Source organism: Capsicum annuum, chromosome 12 (genome assembly GCF_002878395.1).
Source record: "Capsicum annuum cultivar UCD-10X-F1 chromosome 12, UCD10Xv1.1, whole genome shotgun sequence".
NCBI lineage: Eukaryota > Viridiplantae > Streptophyta > Magnoliopsida > Solanales > Solanaceae > Capsicum > Capsicum annuum.
This window is the reverse complement of record NC_061122.1, coordinates 231,635,342-231,650,456: the sequence shown is the minus strand read 5'-3', so window position 1 is coordinate 231,650,456 and position 15,115 is coordinate 231,635,342. Positions and strand designations below refer to the sequence as shown.

The 15,115-nt window shown below is 41.0% G+C and overlaps 1 protein-coding gene across 1 annotated transcript; it reads right to left on the bottom strand.

Moving 5' to 3' along the window:
• Positions 1-162: 162 nt before the first annotated feature.
• LOC107850797 (glucosidase 2 subunit beta) lies at positions 163-14,261 on the bottom strand (the record flags this gene model as incomplete). The annotated part of the gene is given in 12 exon segments (XM_016695559.2): positions 163-231; positions 345-402; positions 512-613; positions 724-828; positions 906-1,239; positions 2,479-2,544; positions 2,641-2,754; positions 4,200-4,396; positions 6,379-6,618; positions 6,985-7,080; positions 12,303-12,425; positions 13,966-14,261. Coding segments are annotated over 12 exon segments (1,619 nt in total), but the record flags the coding sequence as incomplete, so codon positions are not given.
• Between the last annotated feature and the right edge of the window lie 854 nt (positions 14,262-15,115).

Sequence of the window (15,115 nt, the reverse complement as noted above, 5' to 3'; positions counted from 1 at the left end):
AAGGATCCGACACGGTTGCGGCCACATTTTTGGAGAGTCTGAGCAACTTAGATTTGCAGTGCAACTGTACAAGTCATGTTTGTCTGCTACTTTAAAGACAATCAACTATAATTCACGATGCCGGACTCAGATAATGCATGTTTAAGATGTTAAAGAACCAACCCCAAACGAGTTGTACTGTAGCCCTCAACTTGGGAAGCTTGTTTGAAAGGGCAAATCTTGTATGTGTACCTGAAGTATAAACATTTGTTAGTTTCCGCTAAAGAATAACTTAGTAAAGATATTCCTAAAAAGTAAAACGTTAACTAAAACTTAGATTAACAAGATAATGGAAGATTTATCACTTGTTCTCCTTGCTCTCGAAACATTGACCATGGAATGAATAGAATTCCTTCTCCCGTCCTGCAACAGACTACTGGTTCAGCAATAAGCATTGCGAGATCATTCACCTTCTTAGAGAAGGTATGTTATAGAAGAATGTTAATAAAAACAAGCACGTGAATTTCTATACCAAAATCTTGTTTCAACTTTTGCTTCAAGCTAGATAGCTTTGATTCGATTTTTGTCAACTTAGCACTCGCCTCATCGTACTCTTTGCGTATGCTGTCAGCATCTATGAGAGCAAAAACGAAACACCATACATCATTTTCCTTCTCATTAGACTTTTCTTTTCTTCTCATTAAAAATAAAGAGCAGAAAATTGGATGAAACCTCAGTTACTACCAGAAATGTTCACTGGAGTGCGGAACAAATTGACAGACCGCAAAATTCTCTTTACAGTTTGTTGTATCTTCTCCGTCCACGAAGGACTAGTTGTGGTTGTGGTATCTGAATAATTAAAATATAATCAATTAAATAGTACTAGCTGTAAGCATCAAATGCAATAGAATTATTTTCCTGCATACCTGCAAAATCAGAATCATCATCAGAATCAGAATCGGACTTATGAGAACTTGAATCATGGTCCTCTCCAGCAAAATCATCGACTTGGTCCTCGCTGTCATCATCGTCATACTTGTGTTCATCATCATCACCATACTTGCGGTCATCAACATCAGAATCATATCCAGGATGCTCCTCTTCATGGTTATCAGATAGCGCCTCATCATGGTCGCTATCTGTACCAGCACCAACTGACTCAGTTTCCTTTTCGCTCTTTTTTCCTAACCAACGAGAACCAACCACACGACCTAACTCTTCGTTTGACAGTGACTCTGTATTTTCAGTTGCATCTTTCTCCTAAAAACATAAAAATGAGTCACGGATTAAGGTTGTTAACATCGTTGAACAAAATCTGCGACCATTATTCTCATACCACCTTAGTACACAAAGCAGATATACATGAGCACTAAAATTAGGTCTCTCTAATGCACTAGAATTCGGTACATGCAATTACTCCAAAGCTACAGTAAAAACAAATTATACAACCTTACTCTAGCGCCCCTCAATCCCATATGTATTACTCAGTCAAGCCCTTAACTACTTCTAGTGCTATCCATCCAACAGTGACAAGTTCCATATGCTTTTTAGCCCTTTGCACATGAAATACCAACATATAACCACAATCAAGAATGAACAGGAAAAAAGATCTTGTATAACCACTACAACACCCACCCACCCCTTCCCCCGGGGCAGGTTTCCACCTTTTGTTGGGAACTTTGCCTTGGACGGGACTTGGGTCTCAAGATTTTTCTTTTTAAACGTACAAATACTATAGAAGTACACTAGGAATTTCACTTCTGGTGCAGGTTCCTAAGATCACCGGTTTAACCTCCTCATGCTACTCTGACTGACCTAAATATCGGTCCAATTGCATTAAAGATCTCCCAGTTTCAAAAAAAATGCATTAAAGATCTTATGCTCATGAAGAACTGAAATGTGTAGCTTGACCTGGCTTTGAGCATAACTCAAAACTGGAAAGTTGTTCAATTGTTAGAGAAAAGTGTGTAATAAACACATTTCATCATTGAAATAGCAGAATATGCACTCCAATTCATAGTTGACGAATGATCAAGACACTATATACCTACTACACAATGACAGGTCTACCTCATCCCAAACAAATTGTGCAAAGCAATGTGCCTTTGGATAGAGACTTGTAAGTACTTATTAAATGATCACAAACTGCTAAAAATTTGTTTATCGCAGTAATGCAAGTTATTCAGGAATCCACACTAAAAAAATGACCTCCACGTTGTGAACCTCAACTTCATTCAACCACCACCTTTTCCTAGAACTTCACCACATATTAGCATATTAAATTACACTGCTCTAATTATAGTTCAAAACTTTATTAAAAAATTAAAAAAAAAAAAATGTACACTGCTTCTGGAGAAACTTATCAGAAGCAAGAATTTCATATTAGATTGAAAGAAATTAGGTCAAACCAATTGAAATAATTACATAGCTCCCAACATAGACAAAAAAGAGTGAAGATAGAGATAGAGCAAAAGAGGAGTTTTAAATCAATAATAGTACCTCATTTCCACTACTAACATCAGCTTTATTATTGTTAGGGGCCGGCTCTTCTTTTATTTCAGGATGCTGTACAAAATGAGATGCTGGTTAATCATGATAAACCCCAAATACTTTTTACAATTTCATATGGGATGGAACTTGAACTTCTCAAGGACAACAAACCTGAGAAGATTCTTTGGGCACCTGCTCTGCCTCGTCTACAGGAAACTCATCGTTCACGGAATGGTCACTATGCTGTTCTTCATCTGCAGCTTTGTCATGGCCTTCTACCGCATCCTGATATAAATAAATATATTACATAAGTACTAGATCAACAACAAAAACACATAAAGGAACTAGATCAACAACAAAAACACATAAAGGAGATTTTATTTTTGACCAGAAAAGAAACATACAAGAGAATTTACAGCACTAAATTTGGAGATAATTTATATTGTTGATATACGAACATTTAAAGTCAATTCCGCATTTACTAATAGACCATATCTTCATGCTCAAGGTCATTTAAATCTCCAGAAGCATGCACAGTTCTAAATCTCTCGGGAAGTGAAAAGTTTTATTTCAAAACAAAAATAGTACTCCTCCCTGGAGCCAAATTTGCACATCCCACAATGAATTACGGAATTTTATCAAAAAGAAAAGTACAAGGCATAATAGGGCATAACACTTCTCAGTCACAAAAACCAAATTAATTATGCTGCATATCCTTGTGAAAGAGAATTCTAAAATAGATTCACCACTAAAAATAGAGAAACATTAGGATCTCTGGAACCATAAAAATGCATTTGTCTGAGCAGTTCTGCACTTTTATGGACCCACGACTAAGTAAATCCTTAACATTTAAGGGAACAGCGCTTTCCCAAGTAAAATAAGGCAAAAGGGCTAAGAAACCTACAAAAAGAAGAGGTGAGAGTATAAAGAAATCAAGAATTACAAGCATGAAAAAAAAACTTCAAATATGAAGATCTCCAGAAGCCGCAAATGTAAGTTGCGAAAAGAAGCCTTCTTTTGAAATGTGAATACAATACCTTTACTTATTCTAAGAGCTAATGATGCAGTGTGAGGCTACATAATCATTCATAAGAAAGAAAATTGTGGCATCCCTAGGCGAACGTTTCCACTAAACATATAGCATTGATTTTCACTTTCAAGGACACAAGGCATGAACGAATGACGTATTGGGGAAATCACTTGACTTTCTTAAGCCATACTTGCTTCAGACCACTTAGAATCTCCATAAAACATCCATGTTGCCTTTCACTTTTAAGGCCAGAAGGAATGAATGAGGGATTGATAGAGGAGAGGAAGTAACTTAATTTCTGTTAAGTCGTATGTAATTTAGATCACATCAGTTTTCCTGGTCTTTTTTTAAGCATGGGGAGAATTTGAAACCCTCCTCCTTCTAGTAAACATTTCTATAGAAGAATCAAGTAAAGGTACCAAATTATATACCCACGAAAAAGCATTAATTTCTAAAATCGTAAAGATGTTTTGATAGATTGGACTTCTAAAAAGCCAAAAACAATGGTCGACTTAGAATGCGACATAGATGTGGAGAATCAAATGCCTAAAACATGTGAAGGAAAAAAATGTCTATAGACCAAATCTCTTTTCCCAAGTTCCACTATCTACTTCCATAAAATATTCTGATACCCTTACCTACTTTTGTAAGTGTTTAACATCACCTAATAATGTAATAGCTATAAAGATAAGCAATTAACCTTTACGGAAGGAGAGTCTTCCAAAAGGCCAATCTTATCATGGATGCCAGTCTTCACAGCTTCTTCTTGAACATCAGTTTTCTCCTCAGCTTTGCTTGGCTCTTGCTTAGCATCATCAGCTTCCTTTCGAGCTTTCTCTTCCTTTTCTTTCTTTAACCGTTCGTCCTCCTCAGCCTTCTCTATTGCTTCTTTTTTCTCTAGATAAAGCGAAGTGAAACTTATAAGAAATGATTACAAGCAAATTGTCGAAATCTTGCTTGGAGAGAATCAGACATTAGTGCATGAAATATCAAAAACTACACAACCATTGGACTTTTCTCACGTCACTTGTAGAAAATGAATAACAAATAAAGTGACAAGGATAATAACAATAACTAATCTGGACGGTTGCTCTACTTGACATAGGTGAAAATACCTTATTGAACATAATAACAGCCTTCTAATTTCTACAAGGTCTCCGATAAGTGAACCTTTAGGTGTCTACTCAGAATATTCCCTATAATTAACAAGTAAGATATGTATAATGAACAGTTTTAGTCTTTTTGAAAATTGTTCTCTATGGTCAAAATCAATCGTGATACATGATACAAGTCAAATGGCCGCCTTAGCTTTCGATGATATCCTTCAAAGTCACTACATGAAGAATCAAGCTTTGGTCATATGGAGGGCACGGGATCATGCTTGGAGGGGTCGTTATGAGCATGCCATTGGACAAACCCGAGTGTGAAAGATTGCTTGGACCCTTGAAGACTTGAGGACTCTTAGGTTGGACCACACTTTGTTGGTTCACGGTTTTGGCTCCCTTCATTAAGGGCATTTTGGTCACTTAGCCTTACGGGCATTTTGGACAATTCATAGTGTTTTCCAATACACCAAGGCCACCCCTTGGTCATTAAGGGTGTCTTGGTCATTTTGCCATGTAATAAGCTAGGCTATATATAGTCTCCTTTAGGTCTTTTCTTACTAGTTTTTATGAATGATGAAATATTGAAACATTGAAAGTCCTCTCTTTGAGAGTAGAACAACTTAGTGTAGTCTTAGTTAAGGCTTGGAAAAGCTATTGTAGTTTAGGGCTTGGAAAAGCCAATATTGACATTTGCTTAGAAACGGTGGTTCTTGAGGTGAGTTGATTCCCTTAGCGGTCACCGTAAGAAGATTGGTGTTTGATTATTGCGACTTTGAGGGTCTCTTCGTTTAATACACGTGTTGGTTCTCATTGTTTCGTAAGATCTTATGTCATCTTGCCTATCCCTTATCTTATTTCACTTTGTATGTTTGTATCTTGTCTTCTTTATCTCGTGTATTTACGTTGTTGCCGTGACTTGTCTCTATCTTGCTCTCGGTTTCTCCTTGTGTTGTGGACTGTTTTAGCACTTCGTAGATCGTTCCCGTATCAATACAGTATGTGTTTTATCTGGTGGAGTAGCCTTGTGGAGATGTACTATATAGATACCAGAGTATGTTCTTGGAAACAAATGGAGATGACTTCTTGGGTTATGCATTTTCGCCACATTTAATATCTTTTCCCAATAAATGGAACCAGTTGTTAATCATACAAGGGAGCAGAGAGCAGAGAACGCGAGTTGTATAGAACCTCATATTCAGGAAATCGCAGCATTGTGAGATGGTATATCTTCAAAACTTACTTGAGCTCTTATACAGGGAAAAGATATCAATGATGTACAGAGACTATTGAACGGGGCTGGAAAGAGAAATGGTTTCTTCACATTAAGATCGGCCTATAAGAGAGCTTGAGAAGGGGAAACAATGATTTTCCTTGTACTTTTTGTGGATTCATGAAGAACCAAAGAAGGTGTGTTTCTTTGCGAGGCTGGAAGTACAACAAAAAAAACCCAGTATAGTCCTCCAGCTGTTAGGCTGGCAGTATGGAGGCAATTCTTTTAGCATGGGTTCCTAAAGAACATGTTATGCCAAAAAAAAAAAATTCTCCAAGTTAGGAATGTCGTAGCATATAAAAGAGGAAAGATAGGAAATGAAATCCATCCTCTTTTCTACTTATGCTTGTTTCATTTTGTACCATAACATAGAAAATACTAATATCAGAAGGAACCATTTTGAAAGAGATATGCAAAGCGACCCCATTCTAGAGTACTAGTTTCATCAAGTTGGAATGATAATTCTCTAATGTACATTTTTACTTGAGCGGAAGAGAACTTACCTCTAAGCTGCTCAACCCGCGCTTTAAGTACCTTCTCCTCATTTTTCAGCTTAGAGATTTCAGCTTCCTCTTTTGCTATTGCAAGTTTAGCTTCTTCAATTTCCTTCCTCCTTACAGTTATACCTTCTTGAAATGTTGCAATCTTTTTCTTCAATTTATCTCTAGCAACTTTACCGACCTCCCAACATGTATTTGGGCACTTAACTTTACCATCATACTCGTCACTCCCATCGCAACAATCTGCTCGTTTGTGCCATTAAGAAAAAAGTAAACCAACAATGTTAAGAAACATGTAATATGCATCAATAAGATTTAATCGACAGGAAAAGACTTTCAACGATAGTCCAAAGGCAATGGAAATCATTCTACAATGGCTATTTATCTAAGAAGTAATATCCTATACTGACAATGAATTCTTCAAGAACCGAAACTTTATGAAACTCAGCTTGTCCTGAATATGAATGATACATGTTGTGCAAAAGTTTTTGTTCAAATATCTTCTTCGTTACCAAAGATGCACTATTGCAGATCACACTTAGCACTGTGATGTCGATAAAGATGTTAATTAGACACTATACAGAAAGGCAAGAACGCGATGATTCATACCACAAATGCCATCATTAACCCTTGATGAGTATATGAATTGAGGAACATGTCCTGCATTTTTGCAATAAAACTTCCCGTTGGGGCATGCCGAAGTTCCTGCAAACCAATCACCAAGGACAAACAACTTTCAAAAAGATGCACACATTATACTTATAGGCAGAAAAGAAAGGCAAAAAAATGTTCAACACAAAATGAAACTCTAACATACTTTTGTCTCTGCTGCGAAAATAAACCCTTAATTTTCTAAAAAGACTAGTTATTAGTACAACAACAACAAACCCGGAGTAATCCCACAAGTTAGGTCTGGGGCTAAATGACTAGTTATTAGCATTCGAAAGAAATGAGTCCAATAGGGCATAATGTATATAGAGGATTCAAATAGTCAAACCCAACTATGGTGTTCCGGACCTAAAATACACAACAACAACAAACCCAGTGTATTCCCACCTGGTGGGGTCTGGGGGGTAGGATGTACGCAGTCCATACCTCTACCTCTACCTCTGAAGAAGTAGAAAGGCTGTTTCCGATAGACCCCCGGCTCAAGACACGCGGTACCACACAAACACATAGTAAAGCACAGCACAAGGTTACAAGATTACATAACATAAATACGGCACCCATAAGTAATATAAAACAGAGGAAAGCACACAGGTTCACAATAAAACATGGGACACGGACTCCTAACAGGAATAAACCCCCACCAAGTAGTTCCCTATACTAGCGACTCAGACTGGCCCTAGTCCACTGCCCTGATTCGCGTCCTCCAGACCTTCCTATCTAGGGTCATGTCCTCGGTGAGCTGTAACTGCTCCATGTCTCGCCTAATCACCTCATCCCAGTACTTCTTCGGCCTACCTCTACCCCGCTTAAAACCATCCAACGCTAGCCTCTCACACCTACGGACCGGGGCATCCATGCCCCTCCTCTTCACGTGTCCGGACCATCTCAATCGGGCTTCCCGCATCTTGCACTCCACTGGTGTCACACCAACCTTCTCCCGGATGTTCTCATTCCGAACTCTATCCCCTCTAGTCAGCCCACACATCCAGCGCAACATCCGCATTTCTGTCACCCTCATCTTTTGGATGTGGGAGTTCTTAACTGGCCAACACTCCGCTCCATACAACATGGCCGGACGAACTACCGCCCTGTAGAATTTGCCTTTAAGCTTAGGCGGCACCTTCTTATCACACAGCACCCCCGACGCGAGCTTCCACTTCATCCATCCCGCCCCAATACGGTGCGAGACATCCTCGTCAATCTCACCGTTACTCTGGATCACGGACCCGAGATACTTGAAACTTTCCCTCTTACCTACCTCCTGTGATTCCAGCTTCACTACTACCTCATTCTCACGCCTCACGTCATTAAACTTGCATTCCACATACTCTGTCTTGCTTCTGCTCACCCTGAACCCTTTAGACTCAAGGGTTTGCCTCCACACCTCTAATTTGTCACTCACACCCCCTCGAGTCTCATCTATCAGAACTACATCGTCTGCAAACAGCATACACCACGGCACCTCCCCTTGAATACGCCGCGTCAACACATCCATCACCACTGCAAACAAAAAGGGATTAAGAGTAGATCCCAGATGCAACCCTGTCCGGACCGTGAAATGCTCTGAGTCTCCTCCCGCCATCCTCACCTTAGTTTTCGCTCCATCATACATATCCTTGATTGCTCTGATATATGCCAGCGGTACTCCACTCACCTCCAAGCATCCCCAAAGCACCTCCCTGGGGACTTTGTCATAGGCCTTCTCCAGGTCGATAAACACCATGTGCAGGTCCTTCTTCCTCTCCCTATACTGTTCCACCAACCTCCGTACCAGGTGAATTGCCTCCGTCGTCAAGCGGCCAGGCATAAATCCAAACTGGTTTTCTGAAATAGACACTATCCGTCTCAGCCTCACCTCGACCACTCTCTCCCAGATCTTCATAGAGTGACTCAATAACTTAATCCCCCTATAGTTGTTGCAACTCTGGATGTCCCCCTTATTCTTATAAAGAGGTATCATGGTGCTCCACCTCCAAGCCTCGGGCATCTTTGCCGTCTTGAAGATTTCATTAAACAATCCCGTCAACCACCTAAGACCAGTCTCTCCAACGAACTTCCAAAATTCGACCGGTATCTCACCGGCCCCGTCGCCCTACCCCTTCGCATTCTGCGAACAGCCTGTCTAACCTCTTCTACCTTAAAACGTCTACAATAGCTAAAATCCCGACACTCCTCTGAGTGCTCCAGTTCCCCTAACACAATAGCTCTATCCCCTTCGTCATTCAAGAGCCTATGAAAGTACGACTGCCATCTATTCTTAATGTGGCCGTCCTCCGCCAACACTCTACCGTCCTCCCCCTTAATGCACCTCACCTGATCGAGGTCACGACCCTTCCTCTCCCTAGCCTTAGCGAGTCTAAACAACTTTTTCTCCCCTCCCTTCCCCTGTAACCCTGCATATAGGCTCTCAAAGGCGGCCGTCTTAGCTGCCGTGACTGCTGACTTAGCCTCCTTCCTCGCTAACTTGTACTCTTTCCTGTTTACCCGCTTCTCCTCTTCGTCCTTACTCTCCACCAACTTGGCATACGCCCCTTTCTTGGTCCCCACTTTCTTCTCCACCTCTTCATTCCACCACCAATCCCCCTGATGGTGCCCGGCCCGGCCCCTAGAAACCCCCAACACCTCACTTGCATTCTCCCTGATGCACCTAGCCGCCCTATCCCACATACTATCCACGTCTCCCCTACACTCCCACACCCCCATTCCCGCCAACTTCTCCCCTATCTCCCACGCATTCACTGGCGTCAAGCCGCCCCACTTAATTCTAGGTCTACACTCCCTACTCCTCCTCTTTCTATTCTTCTTTATACCCAAATCCATAACCAAGAGCCTATGCTGGGTCGAAAGATTCTCACTCGGGATGACCTTACAGTCCTTACACCACGCCCTATCCCCTTTCCTAAGCAACAAAAAGTCAATCTGGGTCCTGGCTACCGCGCTTTGAAAGGTGATCAGGTGCTCGTCCTTCTTCGGGAAGCCCGAGTTCACCACCACCAGCCCAAAGGACCTCGCAAACTCCAATAAGGTAGCCCCCTCTTCATTTCTCTCCCCAAAACCAAAACCACCATGCACATCACCAAAGCCTCCCGGTAGCGCCCCGATGTGCCCGTTGAAATCTCCTGCTACAACAATCTTCTCCGAGCTAGGCACGCCTCTCACCACCTCCTCCAAAGCCTCCCAAAACCGCATCTTCTCCTCCCCCTCCGATCCCACTTGCGGCGCATAGGCACTACACACGTTCAGGGTAAACCCCCGAATGACCAACTTAATAGTCATCAACCTATCGTTGATCCTCTTCACCTCTACTACCTGACCTCTAAGCTCTTCATCCACTAAGATGCCAACTCCATTCCTACGCCTCTCGCTCCCAGAGTACCACAGCTTGTAACCATCCACATCCCTAGCCTTAGACCCTACCCACTTGGTCTCCTGAACACACGCAATATTGATCCTCCTCTTCCTAAGGGTCTTCACAAGCTCTATGGACTTGTGGTCTCCTGAACACACGCAATGTTGATCCTCCTCTTCCTAAGGGTCTTCACAAGCTCTATGGACTTGCCCTGCAGGGTCCCTATATTCCAAGACTCAACCCTCAGCCTACCGTCACTACCCGCACGCCCTCCACTACTCCCCCCGCGGCCAAACCTTGGCCTCCCTCCCACTCCCGCCCTTTCCTCATCCCCCGCCCCCACCACGCCCCCCCGCCCCAACCCCCTCGGACATGACCCTATCCACCCATTACTGCCCACAGCCACAACTAGACGAAAGTATAAGAGAATATAAAGATAATATAAAGATATAAAGACATAAACGATGGTAATAGCAAAGCAGCAGCATGTAATACAAGGCTCACACAAATTCAAAGAAATACTCCAGCAACCAAACTATACTCAATTACTAGTATAATACAAAGAATGAAAGAATGCAGAATGAAGAATGAAATAAGCAAAGGTTAGAAGTCACCAGATTTCGCTTGTAGACCAAGCCGGCAACCAAGCCCCGTGTCGACCTGCTGCCGGTGGATTTCGCTACTGAGATGGATCTGCGGCTGCTGGCGACCGAGCGGCGGTTGCGGCTGAAGACCGAGCTTCGGCTGTTGGACTGTTGTACCGGCGCCGGAGGAGGGGGGTGGGGGTGGGGGATGGGGTGGGGGTACAGTGGTAGGGGGGGGGGGAACCGGCGTTCGGCGACGGGGGTCGGCGTCGGTGACCGGCGGTCGGGGCCGGGGGGCGGGTCGGGTCGGCGCCGTAGGTCGGCGACGGCGACGGGGCCGGAGACCGGGGCGCGGGAGAGAGAGAGGGTAGGGAGAGAGAGAAAGAGAAAGCCGTTCGGCCAGCGACGGCGGTCGACGCCGGGGACCAGTGGTCGGGTCGGGTCGGCGCCGAAGGCCGTGGACCGGGGCGAGGCGAGAGAGAGAGAGAGAGAGGCTAGGGAGAGAGAGAGAGCCGTTAGAGGCTAGCCGCTACTAGTTTAACCATATGGACGACTAAAGGATCGATATCACTGTAAGGCATCCAATACAAATAGCAAAATTCAGTATCCGGTAGGGAAATATGGCATCGTTCCGGACCTAAAATAAATCAATGAAAATGTTAATCTTGAGATAAGGTGGTTCATACAATTCAGTTTGATTTCAGAGCATGTTGAGATCCTACTTCCTAGTGGTTTCTAGTCTCAGAATCACCACGAACAGAATATTTTCACAGGCTTCGACTAATAAAAGATCAGGCTCCAGTGTGCAGGGGCAGGGGCAGAGGTAGAATCCAAGCTACGAGTAAGGCCGAACCCAAGAACTTTTGCTACATATGAACACATCAAATTTGAAAAACCTAGTTATTAGCATTTGTAATAGTCGTTCTGAAATCCAAAACCCATGAAGTTGAAATTTTGGCTCCACCTCTGCCCACATGATGGGCACTTGACAAAGCTAAAAAGGGCAGCTAAAGCTCCCCACTATGCACGGAGTCCGGGGATGGGTCATTTCTGCAAGAGGCTGTTTCCACGGGTAATCTAAATAAAATTGAAGTGTTTCTCTAATGGTTACCTATGTTTGCTCGGACTCTTCAAAAATATTGGTGGGTGCGTGTCGGATTCTCTAAAACTAGTGTATTTTTGGAGAATCCGACACAGGTGCAGCATCGAAAGTGAAGAGTCGGCACAACTTAGATGATTACACAGTTCAATATTTGAAACTGACGCGTAGTTCGTCGATTAAAATGCACCGTAAGAGCATATTTTATGTATAAACATACACACACCTGGCTCATCAGACCCATCCGGGCAGTCACAAAAATCATCATTGAGCTGAGCTTTAGTGAATTTCTTTGACCCATCTTTGCATTTTATCGCACCAGATGATAAACCTTTGTAATAATTCTCATCTGCAATCAACAACATAACATGATGAGTATTTTCACCGAACATCAACAAAATCATCAGAAACAGCTAAATTTAACAATTATTTCTACAGAAAAATATTCAAATCACGAAACAGGGTCAGCTGCACTTCCATCAAAATAACAAAACTAATCATTATCTCAACAGAAAATTTGAAAATTGCAAAATGGGGCAGCTCCATTTCCATCAAAACAGCAAAATTAACAACTATTTCTACAGAAAAGTAAAAGCTTTTTCTATTAGGATTCCATTCACCCTTCAACTGGGAATTAAATTCCTTCAAATTGTATCCGCTTAAATTTGTGAATCAATTCATAACCTTTCAGACACAACCATTTTAAAATCACGAAATGGTTGATGGAAAATAGCAAATTTAGCAATTATTTACTAAATGTGTGAGCTCCATGTGCATCAAAAACAGCTCATTTAACAATCATTTCTACAAAAAGAATCTGAAATCAAGAAATGGGTAATCTGCAATTCCATCAAAACATCAAACATTAACGATCATTTCTACGAAAAAAACTCAAAATAATGAAATAAGTCATCAGCAATTCCATCAAAAACAGCAAAGTAAACATTTTTTTTCCACTACAAAAAACTGAAATCAAGAAATGGGTCATCTGCAATTCCATCAAAACATCAAACATTAACGATCATTTCTACGAAGAACTCCAAAATAACGATATAGATCATCAGCAATTCCATCAAAAACAGCAAAGTTAACAATTTTTTTCCGCTAAAAAAACTGAAATCAAGAAATGGGTCATCTGAACTCCATCAAAAACAGCTCAATTAACCATTATTTCTACATAAAATTTTAAAATCACTAAAAGGGTCAGCTCCATTGTCATCAAAGTAGCAAAATTATCACTTCTTTTTTCTGCGGAAAATTTTAAAATCACGAAATGGGTCATCAAAAATAGAAAATTAACAATAATTTCTACGAAAAAAAATCTGAAATCACAAAAAGGGTCAGCTGAATTCCATCAAAAACAGCAAAAATTAACCATCTTTTCTTCTTAGAAAAACTAAAATCACGAAATGGATCATCAAACATAGCAAATTTAACAATTATTTCTGCAAAAAAGAATTTCATAATCACCAAATAGCTCATCAAAAATAACAAAATAAACAATTATCTATCAAAAAAACTCTAAAATCACCAAATTGCTTCTCCAATTCCATCCAAAACAGCTCAATTAACCATTACTTCAACACACACACACACACACACTAAATGGGTCATCTCCAATTCCATCCAAAACCGGTCAAGTAACCATTATTTCAGCACACACACACACAAATGGGTCATCTCCAATTCCATCAAAATCAGCTCAATCAACCATTATTTCAACACACACACGCACACTAAATGGGTCATCTCCAATTCCATCAAAATAGCAAAACTGATAATTATTTCCACAAAAAAATTGAAGTCATGAAATGGGTCATTTGCAATTTCATTAAATAGCAAAGATGAATATCATTCTTTACGAAAAATATCAAAAAATGAATACGAACCTTGAGGTGCAATTCCAAGATGGTTTATAGAAGCAACACACACAGATCTACCAATTAACGATGTACACAAAATACAACACACCAAATATATTAATTTCAATCGTAATACCATCATTTTTTTTCCCACCAAAAATCGAAAAAAATCTAAATCAGCATTTGGTTTTTTCCAATTTACTGCAAAAATTGTATAGTGATTGTTTAGTGAGGCCAATGAAAATTTTTTTCGCTAGAGTTGGTAATTGAGCTGGGCGGCCATTGGAGGGTGGAATGCTTTAAACGATGCCGTTTTGGTACACTTCTCTCACTAATTTTTTTTATAAAATAAAACTATAAGGAAATTATTTCACTTGTTTATTTTTTAATTTTTTTTTTTAATACTATGGTATTCGGAAGAGCTTGCATGCTAAAAAAAAGCCTATATGAAAATAACTTCATGTGATTATTTTTACTAACCGTGGTGTTCGGCCCAACTTGCGCGCACCTCAACTAATTTCACGGGATATCAGGTAACTCTGTTCGAGTTAGCATGTGTGCACCTCAACTAATTTCACTCTATCTGAATCAATTTGCGCGCACCTCAACTAATTTCACAAGATATCAGGTAACTCTATTGGAGTCACCATGCGTGCAGCTCGACTAATTTCACTCTGTTCGGATCAATTTGTGCGCACCTCAACTAATTTCATCAGGTAACTCCATTTGAGTGCACTTCGACTAATTATACTCTGTCCGGATCAGTTTGCACGCACCTCGACTAATTTCACAGGATATCAGGTAACTCTATTCGGGTGAGCATGCGTACACCTCAACTAATTTCACTCTGTCAGGTAACTCTATTCGGGTCAACTTGTGTCGCACCTCGACTAATTTCACTTGTTTGGATCAGTTTGCACGCACCTCGACTAATTCCACGGGATATCAAGTAATTCTATTTGGATCAGCTTGCGCACACCTCGACTAATTTCACTTTGTCTGGATCAGCTTTCGCGCACCTCGACTAATTTCACGGGATATCGGTAACTCTGTTTGGATCAGCTTGCACACACCTCAACTAATTTCACGGAATTCTTTTTTTTAATGTTAAATTCTACGGAATTCATGTAACTCTATTTGGATCAGCTTGCGCACAACTCGACTAATTTCACTTTAT